The sequence below is a fragment of the Montipora foliosa genome, chromosome 2, assembly GCF_036669935.1.
Source record: "Montipora foliosa isolate CH-2021 chromosome 2, ASM3666993v2, whole genome shotgun sequence".
NCBI lineage: Eukaryota > Metazoa > Cnidaria > Anthozoa > Scleractinia > Acroporidae > Montipora > Montipora foliosa.
The window spans coordinates 26,105,059-26,120,058 of record NC_090870.1 but is presented as its reverse complement, the minus strand read 5'-3'; the positions used below and the strand labels follow the sequence as shown (position 1 = coordinate 26,120,058).

The window sequence follows — 15,000 nt, the reverse complement described above, 5'->3', positions numbered from 1 at the left end:
GAGAAAGCCTCAATGGGGAATGGTCAATTATTAAGCATGAAATGAATGTGATAATTTTTAAATGTAAACATAAAAAAAGGATTTACTTTTTTTTCAGTGGTACAAGATTGGTAGACATGCTGTAATATCCACAATTATAGGATTAATATGGCTGGAAGGATTGACACTCTGTGGAGCATTAAGGTACTAAGTGATCTTTAACTTGTTATCCATGTACTGCATCTGACTGAACTACAGTACACTCAGTTAAACATGCTAATTGTACTCAATTGATTTTCCTTGTTGACATTGTTTGCAAATCTTTAAAAATTATAAGAATTGAGGAATTATTGCATTTACCTGTACAGATCCACCAAAATAGTTCTTTTAATTGGAGGTTAATAGATTTGACTCCTGCATGTTTAGAAGGCACAACACAAAGAAATTATTTTGTTATTACTTGATACAGAACTGTTTTGGTCGTTGAGCACAGTGATATTGTTGTGTTAGCAGCCTTGGGAGTTCTCTTTCACTCTGGTGGTACTGGTCCATCCAAGGTAAAACAACTAATTACTTTTATTTCATCAATTTGTGTCTTGTGCTGTACATGTATACTGTTCTGGCCTATCTGATTAAATGTACCTGTACCAATTTTTTAGCCTCCAATAGTTCAAAGCACAAGTCCTGCAGCTCAAGAGAAGTTGTGACCACTCCCCATATTTACACAAGAAACTGTGTTTTGTGGTGTTTTCATGCAGTGTATTATTGTTGTTGCAAATCTCGTTAAGTCGCATCTATTCAGACATGCTATTATATAGTTGTGTTGGCTTGTGTTTTGTATTATAGGTTGGTGTATTGTGTAGTAGGATATTGTTGAAGTTCTAGAGAAAAAAAGAATTTTAATTGGTGTAAATTATGGTAAAATACCACAATTTGTATCTAGGTCATCTTTGCACTTACATGTATATGGAAAATTTAAGCAGGAACCCATGACTAGGGGCAGACAACTCCCATAGTAGGCCTATGTCACGGTATTTTTACAGACCAGGAGCCCATGCACAATCAATTTTTAGACTACCTTTTCTGCAAAAAGACAAAGACAATTCCCGTTTGGTGACGCTATTAGGCCAAGTTAGTTTCTTGTGACTGGTCATCATGCTTCTGTAGGAGTCTCATTAGTGGGAAGTTCAATCCAAAGATAAATCGTGGTCTGCGAAAACGCGATGACACAAATATATAGGGCTGTTGTTCGCTCCTGATGGGTTACTGATTTAAGCAAATTATTGCCTGTTATAGATGCTTATACCACCTATTTGGTGGCTCCAAAGGGGTTCGTCTAAAACCAGCTTTTCAGATTCATAGAGTCCTTCATGCGAAAGAATGAGCCCAACAAATTGACCTGCTCCCAACTGAGTGGCTTCAAAGCTCAGTTGGTAGAGCATTGCACCAGCATCGCAGAGGTCATGGGTTCAAATCCCACTGGACCCACATTTTTCAGGTGTCTATAAAAAGCGACAATTGCTTAAATTGTCCAGATAAGTGTGAGGATCACTTTCCTCTTTCGTCTAAAGATTTTTCTGCTTAAACTTTGCAAAATGAGGGGTGGTCCACAGGGGTAGTCGGAATGGACCGTGTCCATGAAGGGGTCCATGGAGTGGGTCCACAGGGGTGGTCCATGGACCAGGGGTCCATGTTTTTCATACGTCCAACAGAAGCTCTTTATTATATATAATTATTGATAATGTAACATCAAAATTAATACATTTGATAATAAGAAAGGTAGCTGATAACATGAAGAACATATGAACTTTTTTAGGTGTTAAACCTTTACACCTTTTTTTAAAGAATGCATCTCATTTAGGTTTGCATTCTGGAGTCTGTTATTACTAAATTGGCACCAACTTCAAAAAAGGGTTTTTAGACATTTCATTGCTGGGAAGATCCAATGCAAAGCAGTTAAGTGAGATACAGTCTTCAAGGAAACGGAAGAGAATTAAACCCTGTGTAATCTTCTTCCAACAAAATACAGACAGGCCTAAATGAGTCCTTACAAAATTTATCAAAGCTTTGTTAAATTTATCCCTTCTCTCATTTAAACCTTGGAAAATAATCGTCATCCAAAAAAATCTTGCCAGGAAACACATTTTAAAAGTATAAAGTAAAATATTAAAATATATATTATGATGTAATAATAAATTGTAATTTTGTCTACAATGTACACTGTTTGTCTTACAATGTATGATGCATGTACAGCTGTATCTTATTTTCCTATCCTTTATTAGGTACGAGGATCAGTGCTGTTCCTGTTAGGAATTTTATGTCTTCTGCTCTTTGACAATGACTCTCCCAGTTTAAGTCACCGTATCCTTGGCATCCCAAATGAGCAGTATGTAACCGAAGACCAATATAACAGGATATCCTAAGACCTGGCCAGTTTCTCGTCTGAGAGTTAATGATTACTGCAAGGTCCTTAGTGATTAATTAACTCATGATATCTTTATTTTAGCTTTTACAAGTTTTGTATTATCCTTTCCCATTGAACCCTGAGATATGTCCTGAAATGCATATACATGTATTATGGTGTCAGACTGAGCATGCGTTATTTTCTGGACATGTGTGAACCTTTAGAGGCTTTATATCTTAACTCGTTCACTCCTCAGGTATCCTAGGATTCCTCCAGTTGATGAGTAAAATCGTCTGCCGTTAGACAGAGTAAAATCTGTGGAGTCTCACTTCCAGGGGTCAATGCATTAAGAGTGTATCTTTAAGAAAATTACGACATTTTTTTCTTAAATTTGCTCTCTGCTGTCTGGACCTTTTGGTTCCATTAAGAGTGTATTAATAAATACTGTCCAGTTAGTTTTCCCTTGACTTGCTCTCAGCGGAGGGTGGCCATCACAGTCAGTGGATCCACTACTACTATGTAGTATTATCTTGGCTTGGTTTGCCTGACCACAAGGTAATGTTTGTGATGAGTCCAAATAATTAACAACTGTTTGCTTAGGTTTATGAGTTCAGCACAATGGGGTCAGTGTTAATCAGGGTATTAAACTGTGGAGATAGTGTAATGCCTTGTTTGTAATTTTATCGAAAAAATCTTTGAACTTTCCATTATTTGTCCATAATATTGGCTCAGTAAAAATGACTAGTAAAGTAAAAAGAAAGTGATCGTTTTCGGCGTTAAACCTTCCAATTCTGACCCGTAATTTCAAATCAACACTACCCCTGGGTAAGATCAGGCCGACTTGCCTTCTTATATGGGACTGCCAAAACCCACACGTTTAACAACCCTGATGAAATCACTACAGGACTTGCGGCACCTTTTACTATGAAACAGCTAAGTACCTGGCTTTCTACTTACTAGGGCACCCAACGAGAAAATTAAGCCAATAGTCTTTGAAAGACATTTCTAGACTCCTTGTAATGTATTAAGACTCTGTAAAGACATGTTTTTATCACCTAGAAAAATTGAAGTGTCCGAAAAGGGTTTAGGAAATGACATCTTCATTTCAGAAATTGCTAGCTGAATGTTACTTTCTAAGAAGTGTCAAAAATTGAAAAATTATCCCTTCCGAAAAAGGAAGGAAATACTTTTTCCCGGTTGCGAATCTTTTAGATGATGTTTTAGTAAAGAAATCTATAGCTGTTTTGCAATGTAGAACTGAAATTCTTATAGCTGTTTTCATTTTGAGCACTCTTGGGCATTTTTTTGCTTTTTGAGCAAAAGTTGAGCACTTTTAGATATTTTGAGCATGATGTGAGATCTCTCTTTGTACATTGGTAAAGTTAAGGGAACAGTTTGTCTTCAAGAACAGTTTTTTGCAAACCAAGGTTCTTTGTGGAATTGAACACTTAATAGTTGAACACACAAAAGAAACGAACCAGTTGAAATGAGCCTGAGTCAGTGTTGCATTGATGTAAAGCATTTTATTACAAATCATGTCAGTTTTCAAAATCTATATTACTCCTGGTATTTTTTTGTTTGAACAAACATTGGTGGTTTCCTCCTATGATCACTTCTGAAAAACGTAGGTGAATTTTTTGGTACAAATAGGCATACGCATGAAATTCTCCAATCTTTTAGCAATTTATTTCAGAATTCCAAGCACTTTTTGAGTCCTTTTCTTTTTGCAATTTTCCTGCACAATCACGGGAGAGCCATAGTCAAAAATCGGAAAACTCAACAGTTCATTCTGGCAGGTCAATAATAATGTGTACTGAGTAATCACAATAAAGTACAGCACTTTGTGCGCAAACCTCATATTAAACCACAACAATGAAGTGAAGAACAACAAAACAATAGGATTAATGAGTTTTACACTAATTGTGTTAACTGTGCTCTATGCATTTTGCTACATTTATTTGTTGTCTCCAAAAGAGCAACAAGACATGATGGAAATTTTAGGATTTGAAGAGAATGTTAGCACAAACCGGAATATTTTGTATTCTCTTCCCTGTTGTTGGCAATAATAATCTGACTGTGATTGTGCTGGTTCTCAATGTTTTCTTGTTAGAAGAGAGAAGTCACAAGCCCAGAAAAATATTGGTCACTGATAATAAATAAATGACAAATGTTGTTTCTTTCCTTTCTGCTTAACAAAAAGTGATTGAGCCACTTTGTCTGTTCTTCTAGAAGATCGCAGTCATTCCTGACCTCGTTGCTTTACCCCCTACTTTGCACTCCATAACATAAACTATTTTTTTTCAGTCTCCCTAATCTGCATACTCACTCGTTCACTATCTAGAATGTTGAAAAAGTACATTTCATTCCTTTGTCATTCTAGTCCATGCCAATCTGCTTTAACCTGTGCCATTATGGCGTTATTCTGGTTTACTTATTCTCTCATTACGCAGCTTCATTCTGGTGTCATTTCAGTATCTTCTGGTGCAATTCTTGTTTATTTCGTTTCATTCTGGTGTCATTCCCCTTTATTCTGGTGTCATTCCGCCTCATTCTTGCACATTCCATTCCATTCCTGTCCTTTGTTTAGTACTATTTTTATCTGGACTGAAATTTTGGTTTTTGTTCCCTTTCTTCCAAGGGTGGACTCATTATTCTTTTGCTGGTTCTTTTGCTCAAAATTGCTCACAAAAATGTCTCAAGAACATTGGCAGTTGAAGTTGGAGGTCAGTAGGTGTAAACTGTTTTACTGTTACATAAATTACGAAGCTCTTTCCAAGCTGTTTTCTTATTTTAAATATCATTAGGTGGAAAGCGACTTGCTGCACTTTCCAGCTGCATATCTTCAGTGATTCTACTCCCATTGTCTTTGTTATCTTATTTCACTCAGGTATGTGGTAAATTAACACAACTAGTTAATGGACCTGCTACCTGTATCAGTAGAGAAATGAAATGGTGATGTGGTGTAAGATCACATGACCGATAGGTTAATCAAAGACTTGACTGATGAAGACGTGATAATGTTGAAGTATATCTGTTAATTAACAATTAGACCCGTAGCCCACAAGGGCCACGGGTCAATAGCTATTGACCCAGTGGCCCTTGAGGGCGAAGGGTCTAATTGTTTTAGTATCACCCAACTAGTCAGGCAGAAAAGGCAATAATAAAGTTAGGAATATATAATATATTTATTTGGGAATAAAACAAAAGAAAGCGTCACGCTTTTCGCTACTCGAGGACTATTACTAATATAGTCCTCTAGTAGCGTAGCCAATCGAAATGCAGCATTTGCATTAGTCCACTAGTTGGGTGATACTAAATACCGGTACCATTATTCCTCAGACTGAATTAGTAATCGTTTGGATCCCATGGAGCTTGCATTGATGTTCACAGCCATGGCTATAGATTAATGGATGAATAGGTGTCCAACATGATTGCTAAAACGTTTTTGATAGCTTTTATGGTCCTTAATTGATGTAAGTACCAAATTATATTACGAAAAGAGGTGACAGCTATTTTTTTAATGTTTTCTTACAGAAAACAGAGGTTGCCTGGCTGGAGACAGTAATACCCTTTGCAATTGTGACATTTCTTGTGTTTATATTAGACTTTTACATTGAATCATTCTGTTTGGCTAAACTTGAAACAGCCAGGACAGGAAAGATAGGCTCCATAGCATCATTTTTATCGGCTGTGATTGTATCATTGTTATGGGATCAACCATGGGCTTGGACCATGCATGAATGGCATCACGGAAAACCATCTGATTCACATCTGGTGTCTGCTGGCACACTATTTGCTGCTTTCTTCTTTGTACTTTGTAAGTAGACATATTCCCGCTGAATGTTGCCATTAGATTTATCCTCTCACTTTGACCAGTCTTGAAACTCGAAATGGTCTCAATCCAATAAAAATATGTTATTGACAATTGTTGGAAAATAAGTAATCTTGATACAGTCAAACCAATGGATTCGCTTCCAGATGTCCTTCTAGCTCACTTGGCAGAGTGGTGTGTGACCCAAAAGACCTTTTTAGGTTGTACGTTTTGTTTTCCCATTTTGGTCCACGTGATGTTAATCTAGGGAACAGTTTCATTCAAATGTCGTCTTATGTACATGCTTATGTGCGCATGACATAAAAAAAACAAAGGAAAATTCCCTTGAGAATATCACGTGGTCTGAAATGGGAAAACAAAACGTACAAGCGAAAAGAGTCTATATTCATGGTCATTGTTTCTAGCCCCTTTTTTTCAACAGGAAATTTAAAATTGATTTCCAATAATAATATAATTTGATCATAGTTCCATAGTAATGTCGAGTTTCATAATATTATATTCTTTGTGGCAAACCAGGTCTATCACGCATGGCTAGGTGGACAGAACATAGGACTTAAAGGCAAACTGTCACGAGAAGCGCATGCGTTAGCGTCTTGTGAAAACTTGAAAAGTGTTAGGTTAACTTTTTTCAAGTTGAATCGACAAATTCAAAATGGTGTCCACTGGGGAGGGCCATGGTGGACAAAGGAGAAACTCCGGCGAATGTACGTGACTCACGCGTGAATCCATGATGACGGCTAGAATTTTCCGTGGGCTTGAGAGCAAACAAACTTGAGCATGCTCGTGACAGTGCCCCTTTAAACACGAAAAGGAAAGACTTATAGGGGCAGTACTGAGTACCAGTACTATTACCAAAAAATTACAGCTCGCATTTCCAGCATCCTACACAAAGCCGTAATGCTTGACAAGCAGACAGATAAAATTTTGAAGAGCAAAAAAAAGACGTAAAAGGTTTTTCTTTTCTTGCCAGCGACAAGGTTACTATCAAGACCATCAACACGTGCGACCAAAGGACATCTCATCGGCTATACCACAGGGGGTTTGCCAATTTACAACTTCCAAACCCCCCAGTCTGTGTTAACGACACTGCAAAGCCTACTACGGCAGATTGTTGAGCAGTCGGAATCAAGGCAGATTTTCTATTTCCTCTGTCTCAATCTGGTGAGCTATTGTGAAAACTTAAAGCGCTTTTACTCTGCAATTTTTCGTGTACTTGTCTTACAACGCCATTTCTACAAACGTTCTCACATTACGAAACAAGTTGTTTTGCGGGTGTTACACTGAGCAACGTTTCATGCAACTTGTCCCGTTTCGATGATCACGTGAGGTGAAAGGCACATTTTTACAATGACTGCAAAATTCTCGCGCGCTCATTGGCTAATTTTTATTGTCAATAAGCGGACAGACACATAAATTTATAATTTATGCGATAATGACGCGATATTGCTCGCGTCATATTGAAGTTTCTGGCATTTTTGTCTCTCGTTCGTCTCGTGTTTTGACTTAATTGTGACTCGTCTGCCTTTTTGTTATTGTAAAAAACAAATTGATGTCAGTTTCATGCGTCTGTCCCTAGTCTGTCCTGTTATTGGACAGACGCATGAAAAACTGACATCAATTTGTTAATTTCATTGACTGGTGCCGCAAATCATTGCGACACAAGTTGCAGGACAGATGTTACACTGCGCAATGCCGAAAAACTTCGTTGCAACCGTTGTGGTAAGTAGAATTCAATTCTACTTTCCGCAACGCTTTCTGCAACTGGTCTCGTAACGTTTTTGGCCTTTGCAAGGTATGTTACATTGGACAATGATTCATGCAACTTGTCTCTCAATGGCGTTGCGAGACAAGTTCCACGAAAAATTGCACAATGTAATAGCGCCTTTAGTGATAATTTATTAATTATAAGGTTCCGTACCAAAGCCCACGGAAAGCACGGGTGGCTCAGTGGTGAGAGCAGTCTCCCCTCATCAATGTGGTCTGGGTTCAATTCCCAGTCTTGGTTTCACATCTGGGTCGAGTTTGTTGGTTCTCTCTTCTTTTTCCCCGAGTACTCCGGTTTGCCCTCTCCTCGAAAACTGATTTGATCTTCATGTACAGTGTCCCGATTAGTGCCCCAGGGCTAGAAGACCTGACACTTAAATAGATGAAGTTCATTGTTGAAGTTAGCCTGTTCCAGGCTCTCAGTGGGTCGGGACGAGTGAAATTGTGGCGAGGGCGAGAACATTTTGAGCGAAGACCCACTACCCCAGTGTTCTCTAGACGTTTTCTAATCCTCGCCACCATTTCACTAGTCCTGGCCCACTGAGAGCGTGGAACAGGCTATGTTGAAGTTCCTAATTATAATTTGAAGTGACATATTCCACTTTGTTGCTTCTGTCGTTTATTAAGCTCATTAAGTGACTTCTGAGCTAATAGACCGTGGAAAAAAAAAAGACTTACCTTTCCCTGTACTTGCGCTCTCAGCTGAGCAAACGTTTCTGATTTCGTAAGAAAACAAATTAAACCCCTTATATACTCAACTTTTAACTTTTTGAGACGTAATTGAGAGAAATCTGGGCGAAGCGTGTAAGTATTGATTCGTAAGTGGAATATCTTTTTTAATTTGAGTCTTTTCATGTTTCCTGTCATTTCAGATGTTTACTGGTGTGGAGCTTTTGTACGGCGTGTGGACCAACAGCCTCGGTCTCATATCCGACGGTTTTCACATGTTATTTGATTGTACAGCGCTTGTGATTGGACTTTGCGCAGCACTTATGGCAAGATGGAAAGCTTCGAGGACGTTTTCGTACGGGTGTGTGCATACCCCGATAGACCATATTCGTATTCTCAGTATTGGACTGGAACTAGCTTGCCATGGAGGCTAATGCGGGGAAAGATATTAAAAAGTATTTGCAGCATTTCCATTGCAAGCTAGTTCCAGTCCAATACTGAGAATACGGATACGGTCAATTCTTGGATTTCACATGACGTCACGGCCGCCATGTTGGTGTCCCCAAACAATGAAATGGCGGCTATGTTGGTGTCCCGATCCAATCCTCCGGGAATTGAAAGCTATTATTATGCTAACGTCTTCTTTTGTTTTCGTTGAAAAACATGGCGGTTGATCACGTGAGTGAAACCCAAGAATTGGTTGACTGCATTCTTTTTAATTCTTTTGTCAGTTTTGGATCTCGCCCTTTTATTCTTAATTTGTTTTTGAAAATTTCAGTTATTTGGAGCAAAGAAAAGGCGAATAAAACATATCCTCTTGGAAACGCTGTGAGCGGGAAAATCACCCTTTAGTACATGAAGAATGACGCTTTTGCGACCAGCCCTTCAATTTGAATGAGAGAGAGGGAGGGGAGGGGGGGGGGGGTGGGGGGAGAGAGAGCATGTTTTTGTGGTTTGTTAGGATAATTGGATTACGGATCATATTATAATTTGATTTTAACATTGTCTTCTTTCCATAGGTATGGCCGGGTGGAGATTTTATCTGGTTTTGTGAATGGCATATTCTTAGTGGTAATTGCTTTCTTCGTATTTGTGGCCGCCCTGCAGCGTTTGTTTGACCCACCGACAGTGAACACTGAGAGATTGCTGGTAAGTGTTGCACAGAGACCGCAGACAATTATCCAATAACGCTACTGGTCCCTTTCTTTTTGGTTTTGTTGTTGTGGTTCCTTTTTTTTGTTTAGTGGGTGGTAGTCGTAAGTATCCCCATGATGTTACGTAGGATGGAAAGTTAAGCTCAGAGGTTCTATGATAAGACCTGTGACAATGCGGAACCTACTATACTATACTATACTATACTATACTATACTATACTATACTATACTATACTATACTATACTATAGCCAACTGGGCACTACATGCCTCGTTGGCTATCATCTCATATCCAACGCGCTCTCGTGGAATAATTGTTAAATAGACTGTACCATGTACTTACTATATTTATATTTGCGCTTGTCGCCAATGGGAAACGGCAAACAGCAGGGTCAGTTTGCTTTTATAAAACTCATTTCTGTCCTTTGAGAACTTGCTCGGCAACGACGGCTAACAGACCAGGAAGTAACTGAAATCAACTTTTTGTTGTACAATTCACAAAGACAGCGGAAACTGTTCAAACAATCTCGCCTCTCTTCCGTTTGATGCAGATTTTCATTATTCTCTAACTTTCAGGTGGTGTCTGTCGTCGGACTTGTGGTGAACTTAGTGGGTATTTTTGCCTTCAGACATGCGCACTCGCATGGCGGCGGCGGCAGCTCACACGGTCACGGTAACCATGGTCACAGTCAACATGGACACAGTCACCATGGCCATAGTCATTGCCATGGACACGGTCGCAGTCACGCTGATGAGGATCATCATCAAGATCGTAGTGTGAATATGCAAGGTAAGTCTGAAAAGGCTTGGCCATGCACTCCGATTTGTCGGCCTAGTATTAGCGCTCACATGATTGAAAAGAACGTGGGCAATTTACTTTCAGTTACTCGGTGTGTATTTCATACCTTTTTACAGTCGGGGCGAAACGTATCTTAACGAGTTATCCGCCCTTTACTAGGATATCGATGGAACGAGACAACCACGAAACAGTGGGTATCAGAATCAGCTAAGCACTTCAAGTGCAGTGAACATTTCGTAACCAACGTTTTAATGTGGTCACTTTTAAACTTTTGGAAGAGGACGTGAGCACGGGACGATGAATTTTCACATATGGTTATACGCTTCTACCTCGCTCACAACATTGTAAATCCCCTAGACAAATGCTGCACCTTTTGAAAGCGGGAATTTCTAGATTGAATGCTCAGGCTACATTTTTTGCTAACTGGGATTTAAATGGAATGCCCCTTTTAAATGCGTAGTACATTAATCTTAAATACGTAGTAACGACGTAAATTACTATTAAATTAATGATATATGAGTTAAAGATTACACTAATAGGAGACATTAATAGACCACTGTCACAAATGGCGACGACATCTACGTTCTTTTGTATTTATGTTAATTAGACCTACTGCCCTCATTTTGAAACAAAAATTCTTTTGAAAATTGCTCGTCGTACCGAGGCAAGGAAGGTGGGTTCCTGCTTATTAGCATTAAAACAGAAGAATATATTATTTGAAAATATTGAAGGGCCGCAGCCAGGATGAAATATAGTTAAAATTAAAAGAACGATCTCTGGCTAAAATGATTAAAAACTACGAGCTTTCGACTGCCCGAACTGCAGTCTTCGACGGGTAAAATGAATGATAAGAAATCGATGAGAAAATTTAAATAAAAACGTACATAGCAAAATGATGAGAATGTAGAAAATTATGAATATGTGTTAAGAAGAATGTTGTATTGTCCAGGTAAAGGGCACGAATTGTTATCTGCGTTAGGTGCCACAAATTGTTCGTGGTGTGTTATATTGGGGAAACCGGCAGAGCTTTTAATACGCGAAAAAAAGAACATTTAAGAAACACCAAAACTGCGGCCAAACGCTCTAGAATTGCTAATCACGCTTGGTCCAACAACCACGCCATTGATTTCGAAAATGCGTCAGTTTATTGACAAAGGCACTTTTAGAACGAGAAAAACATTAGAAGCGTGGCATACCACAGTGACACCTAACGCAGATAACAATTCGTGCCCTTTATCTGGACAATAAAACATTCTTCTTAACAAATATTCATAATTTTCTACATTCTCATCATTTTGCTATGTACGTTTTTATGTAAATTTTCTCATCGATTTCTTATCATTCATCTTACCCGTCGAAGACTGCAGTTCGGGCAGTCGAAAGCTGGTAGTTTTTAATCATTTTAGCCAGCGATCGTTTTTTAAATTTTAACAATATATTATTTGACCGCCATTATAAAAGACGTTTATTGCATTAATGTTGATAATTATAATTAAAATATAACTTAACTTATATAGCGTTAGATTATGTTTTATAATAACATTTAAAATAGTAAAGAAACTCATCCTCTTTTGTAATCAGACACCGGGATTCCTTGTGAGAACTTTGTTTCGAACAGTTTCAAATCTTTCTTAATGTTTTGCAATATTCGACCTCCCATAATGTGTAGTCAGGATTTTGTTTCTAGACCAGTTTTGTATAACAGCCAAAACGCGATCAAATTTACTAAACTCACTATCCTATGTGAAATGATGTGTCATCTGCGTACTGATGTATTGTTTCCTTCCGTCATTTATCTGATCAAGTAAGTAATTTACGTAAAAAGAAAATCAACGTCGTGGACCTAAACCTGTGCCATCCCCTAATATTTGGACAGGTGGGGTTCAACCGAAAGGATTCCTTGATCTGAAGCGCGGAGACATACCTGTCTTGAAGTAAATTATAATTTCACTTAGTCACTTTGCAATCCTATAACTGATAAGCGTGGTTTAATTGTTTCAAACGAATTGCATTTAGAGTCTCGGAACTTTCAACGTCGAAGTTGCTTTTACTTCGTATGCGATTTCACGTTTCACTATCACAAGACAAAATACTAAACTCGTGTACCGTAAAATTCCGAAAATAAGCCCCTCCAAATATAGGCCCCCCATAGCGGTAACGCAAAAAACCCTCCGTTAAATCGCCTCTCCAAATATAAGCCCCCGGGGAGCTTGTATGGAAAATTGCCCTCAAATACAAAGTAAAACAAAGCTTCCAACTATAAGGCTAGGCCAATCGATTCGGAAACGCAAGTTTCCCTCCGTTGATAAGCCCCTCGAAAAAGGCCCTTGAAAAATATAATCCCCGGGGCTTATTTTCGGAATTTTACGGTATGTCCGAAATCCGTTCCGGTCCAGCTTAAATTCTCAAGAGTGCATTGTCTACTGATGTTGTTTATTGCAGGAGTGTTTCTTCATGTTGTTGCTGATACAATGGGCAGTGTTGGCGTGATTTTATCTTCAATTCTTATCGAACAGTTTGGATGGCACATAGCTGATCCTCTGTGCTCGCTGTTTATTGCCTCTTTAATCTTCATCAGTGTTCTGCCTTTGCTTAAAGAATCTTCGCGAGTGCTGTTACTAAGAACCCCAGAGGATCTGGAAAGAACTGTAGGCAGTGCTTTTAACAAGGTACAAGTTCTGTTCCATCATTGCCGCCGGGTTGGTACATAGTGATCACTTTTCAGCAATATTCTTTTGAGTAGGATAGTATCAAGGTAAAGATTATTATCATACCTCCCAACTCAAATTCGTTTTCCGATTGGAAGAGGACGAGTCACGTGTCATGGGTCAAAACTCACTAACTCCCTAGGGAAACAACGACTTGAACTTTCGACTCGCACGTGATCAGGTCGTGCACCTTTGAAACAGCGGCAAATTCCGTGTAAAATCCGTGTATTGTTCTATTTTGAGTTGGGAGGTAAATGAGGTAAGGGTCTCGGGAAAACAAAACTCTCTGTTTCCCTTGGGGCCAGTTATAAAGTGCTTATTGTTATACCTCCCAACCCAAATACGTTTTCCGATTGGAGGAGAACGTGTCACGTGCTCATGGGTCAAAACTCACTAACTCCCTGGGGCGAAAAAACTCAAAACGTTGGACTCGCACGTGATCAGGTCGTGCAGTTTTGAAACAGCGGCAAATTTGAGCAAGCAAATAATTTTTACGCGGTCATGGCAGCTAAACGGTTTCAAACAAGAACTGAAGAAGAAATTTTAACGAAGTTTTAACATTTATGATTTGTGACTTGTGGGATTTGTAACATGTTGCCATAAAGTCGTAAGCTGACATCCGTGTATTGTTCTGTTTTGAGTTGGGAGGTATAACAAAACACTTAATGACTGACCCCAAGGGAAACAGTGAGTTTCGTTTCCCCTCAATGTTCTCCTCGGCTTCGCTTCGGGGAATATTGACGGTCTCGGGGAAACAAACTCACTGTTTCCCTTGGGGCCAGTCATTAAGTGCTTATTGTCATCTCGTATCCGTGTACACTCTTTTATAAGAGCGTCTCATTTCGGGGCTGAGGCGGAACGTTCATATTTATTTACTTTATTTTATTTGCACTTTGAGCCTGAAAAAGTTGTGTGGTATGTTAATTTCGACTACAGACTGAGTTTTTCTTCAGTGTTTCATACCACATTGTTCATATTAAGTATTTGAGTCAATATTCGTATGTTAGACTACAGTTCCTTTCGTTATTTATACTCAAAAACAAGAAAAGTCAATGAGCCAAATAAAGACGTTCTTAACTGACTCTCAGCCAGGGTAGTGTTCTTAGTATTATCTTAAACGTTACGCAGCCCACGCTTGGCGTAACAATCACTCTATTGATTTTAACAATGCCAGAGTAATTGATAAGGGAAACTTCCGAATCCGAAAAACTTTGGAATGTTGGCATACCGCTAACAATACTCTATTCTTTTAGATTAGCGCATTTTTTCCCTTTTATCGTTTTTACACTTCCATTTTGTATGTATTTCCATCTCGCGCATTTACATCTTAGTTTTTAAAGGCTTTAGTCTGGAAGCCGAAAGCTTACGTTTTTATGTATAAAAAAATTTTAACCAGTGAACGCTTTTTTTACATGAATAAGTTTTTTTTGGTTTCCTGTGTCGAATAGATTTTATCTCTGGATGGTGTGTTATCATATCGTGATCCTCATTTCTGGCGTCACGCATCGGACACTGTAGTGGGTTCAATCCATGTTCAAGTGGCTCCTTCAGCAAACGAACAAAGAATTATTCAAATGGTAGGTACAAGGACTTTACTTTGGTATCACAAGAGATGGGATCCCGAAGGAGGATAGAATTTGAGAAGGGTTGAGGGGTTGGGTTATTGCAAAAATTGACTTGCAAAGGAGATAA

The 15,000-nt window shown here is 38.8% G+C and overlaps 1 protein-coding gene across 1 annotated transcript in view; it reads left to right on the top strand.

The window, feature by feature from the left end:
* LOC137992746 (proton-coupled zinc antiporter SLC30A5-like) overlaps window positions 1–15,000 on the top strand; it is a 22,217-nt gene that overhangs the window by 5,474 nt on the left and 1,743 nt on the right. The window contains exons 4-16 of the mRNA XM_068838244.1: window positions 98–183; window positions 449–536; window positions 2,262–2,340; window positions 2,862–2,938; window positions 5,022–5,106; window positions 5,188–5,270; window positions 5,918–6,200; window positions 7,186–7,376; window positions 8,852–9,009; window positions 9,668–9,797; window positions 10,378–10,591; window positions 13,043–13,269; window positions 14,757–14,885. Coding sequence (XP_068694345.1) covers window positions 98–183; window positions 449–536; window positions 2,262–2,340; window positions 2,862–2,938; window positions 5,022–5,106; window positions 5,188–5,270; window positions 5,918–6,200; window positions 7,186–7,376; window positions 8,852–9,009; window positions 9,668–9,797; window positions 10,378–10,591; window positions 13,043–13,269; window positions 14,757–14,885 — 1,830 coding nt within the window. The remainder of the gene's footprint in view (window positions 1–97; window positions 184–448; window positions 537–2,261; window positions 2,341–2,861; window positions 2,939–5,021; window positions 5,107–5,187; window positions 5,271–5,917; window positions 6,201–7,185; window positions 7,377–8,851; window positions 9,010–9,667; window positions 9,798–10,377; window positions 10,592–13,042; window positions 13,270–14,756; window positions 14,886–15,000) is intronic.